Source organism: Triticum urartu, chromosome 1A, assembly GCF_056163025.1.
Source record: "Triticum urartu cultivar PI428250 chromosome 1A, HENAU_Tu73, whole genome shotgun sequence".
Taxonomy (NCBI): Eukaryota; Viridiplantae; Streptophyta; class Magnoliopsida; order Poales; family Poaceae; genus Triticum; species Triticum urartu.
The window spans coordinates 36032625-36045264 of NC_141873.1; the positions used below are offsets into that span (position 1 = coordinate 36032625).

Sequence of the window (12640 nt, forward strand, 5' to 3'; positions counted from 1 at the left end):
TCCATGGTTACCTCCACATTATCAAATCCTAGATACGTCACTAGTTGGTACCAGGGTCTTCTATGCACGTTGCACTAGTTTTCTTCATTTTAATTCTTGGGTCGATGCATAGCTAATGGTTTTGTTGGTCGGTTGTTTATGGATCTATAAGTGTTTTTGTATGAGTTGATTGATATTTCAAGAACAGAGTTATTTATCGGAATAATAATCCTGCTACACAGTCATATTTGCAACTGATCCATTTCTAAAATTGCTACTCCCTCCATTTCATAATATAAGAGCGTTTTTGACACCACACACTGGTGCTCACATTTATTTTCAGATTTATTTCAGGATTTCCGGTGATGCGCATTCAGTGGGAGGAGACGTTCCTGTCGACGACGAGGTGCCTACGGTGACTTTGTAAATTTCAAGATGATATGCCGGCTCAGTCTTTCGGAGGTGTTCATAGGGATAGAGTGTGCGTGTGTGCGTTCATAGGGGTGAATGTATGCGCGTGTATATGAGCGCTTGCGTCTGTACTGATGTTAAAAAAACGCTCTTATATTATGGGTCGAAGGGAGTAAGGTGTTAAAAACGCTCTTATATTAGAGGACGGAGGGAGTACTTGCTAGTGCTAGTAAGAGAAATTGAACTAGTATATATAGTAGGATAAATAAAGTAGTGGTAGAGTGGCATGCTAAAGATGGACACCATGATCTGAGCACAGATGAGATCAAGTCATCAGCCATGGCCAAAATATTCCTTTCGGGCACGACGATCCAAACATATTTGGCTGCCTGGTTCGGCCCGTTGGCCTCGTGCCTCGCCAGTCCCGACCCCCACCACACCACCCGCCTGCGCTATTCCTGCTTGCGCTCGCGTCTCCCCTCGTGTCCTCCTCCCACCCCCTCCCCTCCACCGCCCGCGACGGGAAGTCCTCGGCGAGCCGCGCCAGATCTGCCGGAGCAGCGGGCCCGCATCTGCCACCCGCATCGCCCCCCGTCTCGCCTCGGGCTCCCCGCCACCGGATGGAGGGAGGGAGACTGTGAGATCGACCGCGCGCGCCCCCGATCGGACCGGACCCCGCCGAGGAGCCGCGAGCGAGCGAGCTCGATCCGACCGCGGGAGCGCCGCGCCCACCAGATCGGGGTCAGCAGCCGAGGGATCCGAGCCGGGGAGGAGACCGGCGGTGATTGGTCGGTATCTGTTTCTTCTTCCCGCGCGCGTGCGGACCCTCCATGGAATCGGCGCGTGCCGGATCGGAGAGGGCCGGTGAGTGCTTTGCGTTTGCTGCGATTGTTATTGTATCGTGTGCTCTGCGGCCTGTGAGATTTGGTTGGATCCTGTAGTTTGTTTGAGGCTCGGCCTGCTGATCTAGGCTGATGCGGTGCTGTTGCAATTGCTAGTGGTCGCTGCTGCGTGGCTTATGATATTACAGCGATTACCTTCGTTAGGGGATGCCTGCTGATCTAGGATGCTGTGGTGTTGATGCAATTGCTAGAGATGCTTGGTTTAGGATGTCACAATGATCCGACAGATCTTCGCTGCTAAATGAGTTGATGCGCGAGATCTCGGCCTGAGTTGTTGCTTTGTTACATACTTACATACGAATTGGTTCTTGCGTAATCATGCCATAGCTCTTGTTAGCACTTGGACTTAAGGACATTAGTTGTCAGCAGTTGGACTCGAAGAACAACCAAGGCGTCAAGGATTCACCCGAACACCAACCTTGCACATTTGTGTGCTGGCGTTGACTATTCTGGTTCGCATGTATGCGTAGCAATAAGCACTTGATTGGTTGGGTACTATGCTGCTATCATATGTAAATCGTGTCACATGTTCATGGTTTGTGTTCTAGTCTGCACTTAATTAGGGTGGGCCAGGCATGATTTCATCCACTTGAATGAGATGCATAGTTATGATCATGTACATATCTTGTGAATAGTTGGTGCAGGCTGGACTAGAGCTGGGGTTAATGGTAGGATGTCTGTGTCATAGCAGAAACCTGGTGATCCAGTGTGAGGCCCAGTTGTCTGGGGAGGCCTCAATTACGATATAATGCTGTTTGACCAAACAAAATTAGAACGGCAGTGAATGATGAACTTGACAGCCTTTATTATGCATGATTGTTGCTATTAGCCTCATGATAAATCAGGCTACAATAAGTGTGCGAATTAGGAACTAAGTACACCAAGTTGGAGTGCTGTGTCCCCATAACCACTGTGTTTATATTCATCTGTGGTGCATGTGACTCGTTGATTGACAGGATTCTATGATAATTGGATGCAACTATGCTGTGAGGCAGCTATCTTTATTTGCAACCTTGGGCTATTTATGCAAGCTTAGCTTCACTTTAGCCTAGTTTTGTTGTGATTGAGCCTTTTGTTTAAAATGGCAGGGCCAGTAAAAGGCACGAACAGAACATTAGCCGTCAATTGATCTTCCATAATATTTTCGGCACTCTACAAAGTGCAACACTATTTTACAGTGTTATCTTTTATGCTACATAGGATATCACTAATTTACCATTCTTGAGACTTAAGCTAATTCATTGAATCTTCCTGCTTTAGGCACTATGGATTCGCCGGAGCCAAGAATCGAGGTCGAACAGAAACCTGTTCTTGCTAGTAACACTAAAGAGCAGGTCATTATTTGATTTATTTTAAATATATTTTATACAAAATTTTCACCTTTTTTCTGATTGTTGCAATACCTTCTTCTACCTCAGACCATTCCTGGGAAGGATGAGAAAACTGTTAAACCCACTATTTCACTTGATTCAAGTGTTATCAATCTACCAAGTGACGGACAAGCCCAGGCTGGCACATCCAACATAGGTGGGGCACATAATGTTGTGTATCCACAACACATGTATTCCTCTCAGGCACAGCCATTCTATTACCAAGGTGAGTTAAACTTTGTGCTGCACATACAAAGTTATATCTTCTGGATGCATGGTTATTCCCTTGTTTTTGAAGGAAGTATATTTTTACACTAACATGTATAGTTCATAATCTGAGGGCAAAACTAATAAGAGATAATAATCGAAGAAGCACCATCAAGATGCTATTTGGGAATATATGTACTGGAAGGATCTCTAAAGTTGTCATTTATTATGAAACTGCCTGTGACCTGTAAGGATTCATATGCATTCTGCAGTGAACAAATAATGAAATAATAAGAACTTAGGCTCAGTTTGATATTTTTATCATATATAGTGTTGGACTATATTACTATTTTTATTTTGGAGAGAGCATATTTGTTGTCATCATGATTTTAATGTCTTCTGAATTTTGGAACTTTTCTCTTGAGTTGGTGAATGATATTATTGGGTCTGTGGCATGGCATGAGCAGGTTCAGGATATGAGAATCCTCCAAATGAATGGGATGTATATCCTCCTTATGCGGAAGGATTGGAAGCGGGTCCAGCGGTAAGTTGATTTGCTTAGTTGTCAAGTATTTCTGTGATGTTTTCTTTTTCTCAGTTTGACTTTTTTTTGAAGGTTGTGTACAATGAGGACCCTTCAATGATGTACCATGGTGGCTATGGTTATGACCCTTATGCTCATTATTCTCCTATCTCGACGCCGGTACCGGCTGGTGTTAGTGGAGATGGTCAGCTCTACTCTCCTCAGCAGTTCTCCTTCTCGGCTCCTTACTACCAGCAACCAGTACAACCTGGCATGCCGTATTTAAGCTCTCCTACTCCAATATCACAGGGTGAGACAATGATGCCAATTGACCCAACACAAGGAGCTTTTATGGCTGACACTCTGAGCCCAAACAGCTTCCTTTTTGGACCAAGACCGGGTTATTATCTATCTCATGCTTTGTTTAAAATATGTTCATTTAAGCCCCATGCTTAGGTGCGATTATAACCGTGTTCCTTGAAATGCTATTTTGCAGAATGGTTTAGATCGTCAGAAGGAACTGGTTCATTTCCATCACCTGCAGCTTCACCTCAACCATTTGGTGGTGTTTCAGGGCCGTTTGGACAAAGCAACTTTCCTATGGCTTCTGGGATGGTATTCTCTCTTGTCATATAAGAATAATAACAATTTAGATACTTCAACAATAATTTTTTTATCTGCATTTATTTGTAAGAAACATAGTCCCAAGAAAACTACTACTAACCCCTAGTTCGCTCATTCATGCTTCTCACATTTACCATAAAACTCAAAAGTTCAAACTCCTACCTAAACATTTTCATTGAAGAGTTTGGATGCAATGACTTCTGGTATGCCATATAATGATGACAAAACGGCAAAAACATGACCAAATGCTGTAATAGATTAGCCTGACACTGTCTAGTTGCAATTTGGGCTGAAGCTCTGCTTCCAGATGCAATCAGCGCTTGCTGGATGTGTACACATGAGCTTATATTAGAATGATGACCTGTTCTTTCTTTGCTGATGTATATGATAATTTGACAACAACACTATTAGTGATTATAACAAGACAGGATCTAAATCGTTAGTACTTGGATCTAAACTTGGCTTTCCCCAATTTCAGATGTCCCCTCAGCAGAAGTCTTTCTTTGGTTTTGGAACCCCCGGTGACTCGTATGGAAGAGGCTTCTCTCATAGTGGTGGTTTCCCACAGGCCACTAACTACGGGGGTCCTTTCCCTGGCTATGGCATGAATGGCAGAAGTTTTATTCCAATTGATAAAGGGCGCAGGAGAGGAAGGGGTAATTCTTTGTTATGCAGCTGTGACGGTCCACTTGACTTCCTCAATGAGCAAAGCCGGGGTCCACGTGCCACCAGGCCTAAGAAGCAAGCAGAGGATGATAGTAAAGATGAGAAGCCTTCTGTTGGACTTAACCAGGAGCCATACAATAGAGCTGACTTTGTTACCGAGTACAAAAATGCTAGATTTTTTATCATAAAATCATACAGCGAAGATAATGTGCACAAGAGCATCAAATATGGTGTTTGGGCTAGCACCACAAATGGAAACAAGAAACTAGACGCAGCCTATCGTGAAGTGAAGGACAAGGAAGAACATTGTCCCATTTTTCTGTTGTTTTCGGTAATAAAAAACTTTATCCTGTTTCCCTGTCAGTGTTTTCAGGGGCTCTCTGTTTGTTACCTTGCATATGTTATTCCTCACTGAGAATTGGAAACTGGACCAGGTGAATGCTAGTGCACAGTTCTGCGGTGTTGCGGAGATGACCGGCCCAGTGAATTTCGAGAAGAGTGTGGACTACTGGCAGCAAGATAAGTGGACTGGCCAGTTCCCTGTTAAGTGGCACATAGTGAAGGATGTTCCAAATAATCTCTTCCGCCATATAATTCTTGAGAACAATGAGAACAAGCCTGTAACCAACAGCCGGGACACACAGGAGGTACAATGCTTTTGAATAGCACTTTCCTTTGTTACTTGGTTTGCACATTTGTTGTCTTATACTCCCTCCGTTCCAAAATATAAGTCTTTCTAGAGATTCCACCAAGCGACTACATACGGAGCAAAATGAGTGAACTTACGCTCTAAAATATGTCCACATACATCCGTATGTTGTATTCCATTTGAAATGTCTAAAAAGACTTATATTTAGGAACGGAGGGAGTAGTTACTCCTATTTATTTCATAATGATATCACTTGTCAAATTGGTAGGATATGGCATACATGGTTTATAGGAGCAACTGACAAGTGCTAACGTTGGTAATGCTCTGTTTCAACTAGTTGATGTTAAAAAATTGAGCTTATTGTAGGTGAAACTGGAACAAGGACTGGAGATGCTGAAAATCTTCAAGGACCATGAGGATAATGTGTCAATCCTTGATGACTTTGACTTTTACGAGGAACGTGAGAAGGCCCTGCTGGAGAATAAGGCGAGGCTGCATCAGCAACAACAGATTTCCAGCTCCAGTGTTTCTGAGCCCAAGAAGCCGTCGACAGTGCCCACTGACCTGGTGGGTCATATCACCAATAGTCCTAGCGTTGTTGAGCCGAAGAAGCCCTCGACCATACCCACTGACGTGGTGGGTCATATCACCAAGACCTTCGCACAGGCCGTGCGGCTTGGCGAGGCCAAGAGTGTGAGCCCTTCCGCCGATAAAGTCCCCGCTGGAGATTCATCTGCTGCTGCTAAGCCTGTTGAAGTGAAAGAGAGCAGTTGAAGTGCGATTTGGCCGTGGTTGAAATTCAAATCATGTGCTTCCTCACCAGAGAGCTGGGTGCATAAAGACATCTGGTGCCGCCAAAATATGAAGGCGCAGGTGAAGATGATGGATGATGGCGTCCTGCGCTTCTGGTGAAGCATGATGTACACTAGGAAGATACATAGGGCATGCCCTTTGCCAACCTTGGATGGAAGCTTAGTGGAGTAGTTTCTTACATAGTTCCTCTTGCTTTCATCTCTTCTGTACTTTTCTTTTTCTGTCCCAGTTTCCTTTTGCGTTTAATATATATGGGTATGTTTATTCCTCAGTGGGCAGTAGGTTAAGGTGGAGAGCTGCAGTTTTTGTGCAGGCCCTCTGTAAGTTCAATGTTGGGTCGCAGATGAATAAAGCTATTCTGTTTAATTTTCCTCTTTTCTTTGAGGTGTAATTTTCCTTTCTTGTGGTACTTATTGATGGCGCAGTTCTGAACACGATACATCTATATGTGCATCATTGCATGTACTAATAAGCAATACAAATGAAGTCCTACAGGGCAACTTTCTGTGTGTGTCCTATGGAATGGTTAATTCCAAAGTAGCAAAATAGTCCTCTTTTTGTACTGTACTTCCATAATCTTGCGAATTTCATATACGTAGTTTTTTTTTGAAATATTGCCAGGTTATTCACTCATTTCTTGAAATATTGCCAACTTAATTACTCATTTCTGCTCAGATGGATAAACAACATTATCTCACCCGTAGGCTACCGGCTCCAAATCTCACCGAATCTTCCACCCACCCACCCACCTGCGCCAGCTCTAAAGGAGGAGGCGGCGGCGGCGGCGGCGGCGGGTGAGCTCGCGCATAACGGATCGATCCCAGCTCTAGAGGGGAGCAGCCATGGCGGGGGACGGCGACGAGGAGCGGCCGGCGATGGGCGGCGACAAGCTGATCCTGCGGGGGCTGCAGTTCCACGGCTTCCACGGCGTGAAGCAGGAGGAGAAGAAGCTCGGGCAGAAGTTCGTGGTCGACGTGGACGCCTGGATGGACCTCGCCGCCGCCGGGGACTCGGACGACATCTCCCACACCGTCAGCTACACCGACATCTACAGGTCCACCCCGTCTCGGTCTCGTCAGCTTCAGTTTTTTCGCTGTCACAGTGCAGCTTCAGCTTCAGTTTCCTGACACCAGAGTATGTAAAATGTTACCCTGCAGGATAGCCAAGGGCGTGGTGGAGGGCCCGTCGCGCAACCTCTTGGAGTCGGTGGCGCAGTCGATCGCCGGCACCACGCTGCTCGAGTTCCCCCAGATCTCCGGCGTCCGGGTGAAGGTCGGGAAGCCCCACGTCGCGGTGCAGGGCGTCGTGGACTACCTCGGGGTGGAGATACTGAGGCGTAGACAAGCATGAGCACAAGAACCGAACAGAATTAATCTCAGTTGAGCCGATCGATCTCTGTGTCTTATATTATCTATCTATGTATGAACATATGTTAATCGCGCTCACGAAACAAGAATCATGAACGGAATAATTTCTGAAATGGGGATCATGTTCTTGCCTGCATATAATAGTTTCTGAACATCTTTGTGGAAGAAAAGGCCACAGGAGAGAGCATCATAAACCAACCAGATCTCAACCCACAGAGTCCTCCTGGTCATGATGCTGCATCACCTGCATGTGTTTATTGGATGGATCTATGTGGAGTACCAAAACCAGTGTGGATCTCAGTTTCCACTGACTCATTACGGCGAAAGGAGGGTCAGGCCCTTTCTCGATTTCGAAAGCTCAAGGTTAGTAAAGTAATCAACCACACACGTCGTGCAGGAACCTCCTAAGAGAAGCGTGCCAAGACATTGAGTTGTCAGAATCCACGACTTTCACTCGAAGCAAACAATCAGATATTGGAGTCGACCATGTTCATCGCTTGTCTCATAACTGAATCGAAGAGGAACACTTAAAGTAGCAATTATGGGTATTCTTGTCCTTCTCTACAATTCTTCATGCCGGGTGCAGCGCAATGGCAGCCGCTTCATGAGTTATGAGACAAGCTTGTCTCATAACTGAACCGAAGAGGAACACTTAACTCTCACATATATACCACTATGAAAAGGAAAGTAACAACAATGGGCTGCAGCATGAGTCGTCTAGCGACAATCTCGCTAGTTTTTCTCGTCCCGCTCTTCATGCCAGGTGCAGTGCAATGGCAGCCGCAATTGCTAGCTTCAACGCCACCCCGAGCCAGCACCTGCAACTACCGAAAGGATTTGTTTGAGTGTCGGAGAGCATTGCCTTCAACGGCCAAGGCCACAGCATGTCTTCAGGTAGAACATCGACAAAATTACATGGACGACCTACGCATGGCTCTGGCTATGACAGTGAGACGTACAGGTCGTCCAAACTCTGCCGGGAACTGATATGATGCCCATACCCTTGAAACTCTTGGCCCTTTCCACTGCCCATGTAGGATATTTGTTTCTCTCCAACATCCCATACTTGATTAAGAATAAAAGAGATGGTTTGGCGACATGTTATTGAGCTATCGATCTTTAGCTAGCTAGCTTCACCATTTATACTGGGAATTTGCAGCTCGATCATACAATTATGGCCACATGGTCATGCATATATCATTTGGGCATCGTTTTGTGATATTTTTTCCTTTCACCTAACTGGCACGAAGGGCCTTCTGTCTGACTTGAAGTAATAAGCATGTAAGAATGATGTGGGTGGCGCTTTCTAGGTTCGGGCTCCGCACGGACTATGATCTGTCAGAGCTCTGTCAAAACAGATCCCTACTTGTGCCTGCTGCGGTTGCCTTGGCCTGTTGGCCCTGGTGGTACTCCAGGTTCCAGTTCAGAGCAGATTAAAATAGAATATCACACTATATCCCAGAAAAGAAACTTGTTATAGCGTAGGGCACAAAACTTGGAAATTCATTTTTCATGAAGAAAATGTATAAGAGACATTGATTGCGTTTATGAAATATGACTGAAACATAGGAATATAATTGAAAATAGTTGGAACTTTGAAATAATTTAATGTTTCTAAAACTATTTCTAAAACAATGTAAGATGTGCTAAAATTCAACCATTTGAAAATTACACACTAGTGCAGCCGTCCTATGCAAACAGTTAAAACGTCCTTCCGCCAACACAATTTTCAATTGTCGCCTTGCAAAGGTGTGCGATAGGGAGGGTCTATCGCGCACGATACAGATTAATCATGTGTGATAGCTCCGCCCACCGGTGGCCCAGTCGATCGCCAGCACCACGCTGCTCGAGTTCCCCCAGATCTCCGCCGTCCGGGTGAAGGTCGGGAGCTCCACGTCACGGTGCAGGGCGTCGTCGACTACCTGGGGGTGGAGATACTGAGGTGAAGAGAAGCATGAGCATAAGAACTGAACAGAATTAATCTCAGTTGAGCCGATCGATCTCTGTGTCTTATATTATCTATGTATGAACATATGTTGATTGCGCTCATGAGATAAGAATCATGAACGGAATAATTTCTGAAATGGGGATCATGTCCTTGCCTGCATATGGTTTCTGAACATTTTTGTAGAAGAAAAGGCCACATGTCCCTGCTCAGTAGAGAGCAAAAGTACCAGTTTGTGAGGAGAGAGCATCATAAACTGACCAGATCTCATCCAGAGAGGTCCTGGTCATGATGTTGCATCACCTGCATGTGTTTCGATGGATCAGCCTGCGGAGTACCAAAACCGGTGTGGATCTTAGTTTCCACTGACCCATTACGGCGAAAGCAGGGTCGGGTCCCTTCTTGATTTGTTGTCAGAATCCACAGACAATCAGACATTTGACTCGAGCACGTTCACCGCTTGTCTCATAACTAAATTGAAGACGAACACTTAACGCTCACGTATATACCACTATGAAAAGGAAAGTAACAACAATGGGCTGCAGCATGAGTCGTCTAGGGACGATCTCGCTAGTTATCATCATCCTGCTCTTCATGCCAGGTGCAGTGCAATGGCACCCTGCTCAGTAGAGAGCAAAAGTACCAGTTTGTGAGGTGTATACAGCACATGAGAGAGCATCATAAACCGACCAGATCTCAACCCACAGAGTCCTCCTGGTCGTGATGTTGCATGACCTGCATGTGTTTGGATGGATCTACATGGAGTACCAAAACCGGTGTGGATCTCAGTTTCCACGGACCCATTACGACGGAAGGAGGGTCAGGCCCCTTCTCGATTTCGTAAGCTCGAGGCTACTAAAGTGATCTCAGTTTCTACACACGTCGTGCAGGAACCTAAGAGAGAAGCATGCCAATAACATTGAGTTGTCAGAATCTACGACTTCCACTCGAAGCAAACAATTCAGTTTTCACCACGCTCACTGCTTGTCTGGTAACTGAATCGAAGAGGAACACTTGGAGCTCATGTTGTATCATGTATATATACACTTGTCTCATCACTATGAAGCAAACAATCAGACAATGGGCTGCTGCATGAGTCGTCTCGCGATGATCTCACTAGTTGTCCTCATCCTGCTCTTCATGCCAGGTGCAGTGCAATGGCAGCTGCCGTTGCCAGCTTCCACACCACCCCAAGCCAGCAACTGCCACTGCCGAAAGGATTTGTTTGAGTGTGAGAGAGCAATGCCTTTGACGGCAAGGCCACGGCCATGTCTTCAGGTGGAACATTGACAAAATCGGTTGGGCGACCTAGGTATGGCCCTGGCTACGACACTAAGACGTGGAGATTGTCCAAACTCTGCCTGGGAACTGATGGGATGCACATACCCTTAAAACTCTTGGCCCTTCCCACTGCCCCTGTAGGATATTTGTTTCACTCCAACATCTCATACTTGATTAAGAATAAAAGAAATGGTTTGACGGCATGTTACTGAGCTATCGATCTTTAACTAGCTAGCTTCACCATTTATATTGGGAATTCGCAGCTAGATCATACAATTATGACCACGTGGTCATGCATTTATCATTTGGGCATTTACATCTCGTTTTGTGATATTTTTTCCTTTCACCTAACTGTCATGAAGGGCCTTCCGTCTTACGTGAAGTAAACATGTAAAAATGATGTGGGTGGCGCTTTCTAGGTTCGGGCTCCGCACGGACTATGATCTGTCAAAGCTCTATCAAAACAGATCCCTACTTGTGCCTGCTGCCGTTGCCTTGTCCGGTTGGCCCTGGTGGGGCGTACTGTATGTTCCAGTTCATAGCAGATTAAAATAGAACATCACACTATATCCCAACAAAGAAACTTGTTATAACGTAGGGCACAAAACTTATTCATTTTTCATGACGAAACCATATAAGAGACATTGCCAGTGGAAGGGAGGAGGAAGATTGATAGTTTGCGGCGCGCCTACCTATGGGCGAGATGTGACAAGAGTTGAAACACAGGGTTTAGGGTTTTGCGTGGGTGGTTGACATCCAGCCTCACGTCTCAATATATAGATGATCACAATTACAATTACATACGTATACAAATACGTGTACAAGGACAATATACTAGACCCTATTTTACATGCCCCCTCAATCTGAACAACATACAAGATTCAGATTGGTTCTAAAACGGTCTAGCATCTGTCTAGTAGCGGGTTTAGTAAATACATCCGCTAACTGATCATCTGTAGAAATAAACCTGACTTCCAGTTCACAAGCAGCTACCCGTTCTTTCACAAAGTGAAAATCAATCTCAATGTGTTTAGTCCGAGCATGAAACACTGGATTCGCCGTCAGGTAAGTTGCCCCTAAGTTATCACACCACAATATAGGAGTGCGCTGCCGTGGGACTCCAAGTTCTGTGAGAACTGAGTCTATCCAAATGGCTTCAGCCGCGCCATTGGCCAATGCCTTATACTCTGCCTCAGTGCTTGATCTCGAGACTGTGGGTTGCTTCTTCGAGCTCCAAGATACAAGGTTAGGTCCAACAAATATAGCAAAACCACCAGTGGAGCGCCTATCATCAACACAGCCTGCCCAGTCTGCATCGGTGAATATACTCACTCCAGTAAATCTGGACTTACGAATCCGTAGTCCCATGTCTAGCGTACCTTTGACATATCTCAGAATCCGCTTGACTGCTTCCCAATGATCCTCCGTTGGCTGAGACAGGAACTGACACACTTTGTTCACTGCGAAGGAGATATCAGGACGAGTGAGGGTCAAATACTAAAGTGCCCCAACCACACTGCGATACCGAAAGGAGTCATCTCTACCTAGTAGTGCACCACTATGACGTGAGAGACTCTCGGATGTAGCAAGCGGAGTGGAAGTGGCCTTGCAGTTCTCTATGTTGACGCGATGAAGAAGATCTAAAGCATACTTTTTCTGCGTCAAGGTCATGCCCCCTGAATGAAAGGACGCTTCCAAACCAAGAAAGTACTCGAGGCGACCCAAATCTTTGATGGGAAAGCTAGCAGACAACGACTGCACAAGACGATCCACCATGGCGGGGGTAGAGCCAGCAATCACAATATCATCAACGTACACCAGCATGTATATCTGTATAGTACCCTGGGAGAAGATGAACAGAGATGCATCTGATCTGGAAGCAACAAAACCGAGCTGCGAAAGG

General features: G+C 45.6%; 2 protein-coding genes across 3 annotated transcripts; both read left to right on the forward strand.

Annotated features, from left to right (window-relative positions):
* Positions 1-791: 791 nt before the first annotated feature.
* Positions 792-6514, forward strand: LOC125544479 (YTH domain-containing protein ECT4). Of its 2 annotated transcripts, none has more exons than XM_048708194.2 (9): positions 792-1254; positions 2553-2626; positions 2711-2888; positions 3337-3413; positions 3486-3792; positions 3889-4007; positions 4495-5013; positions 5117-5329; positions 5698-6514. In XM_048708194.2, exons 1-9 carry the CDS (start codon positions 1221-1223, stop codon positions 6103-6105), a joined length of 1929 nt encoding a protein of 642 aa, XP_048564151.1. In that variant the 5' UTR covers positions 792-1220; the 3' UTR covers positions 6106-6514. The 2 variants fall into 2 exon arrangements, with proteins under 2 accessions (XP_048564151.1, XP_087401787.1); XM_087545661.1 differs by having other exon boundaries at positions 3486-3702.
* Positions 6515-6856: 342 nt separating this feature from the next.
* Positions 6857-7624, forward strand: LOC125544487 (dihydroneopterin aldolase 2). The gene is made up of 2 exons (XM_048708202.2): positions 6857-7198; positions 7302-7624. The coding sequence occupies exons 1-2, from the start codon at positions 6987-6989 to the stop codon at positions 7492-7494; spliced, it is 405 nt and encodes a 134-aa protein (XP_048564159.1). The 5' UTR covers positions 6857-6986; the 3' UTR covers positions 7495-7624.
* The last annotated feature ends 5016 nt before the right edge of the window (positions 7625-12640 follow it).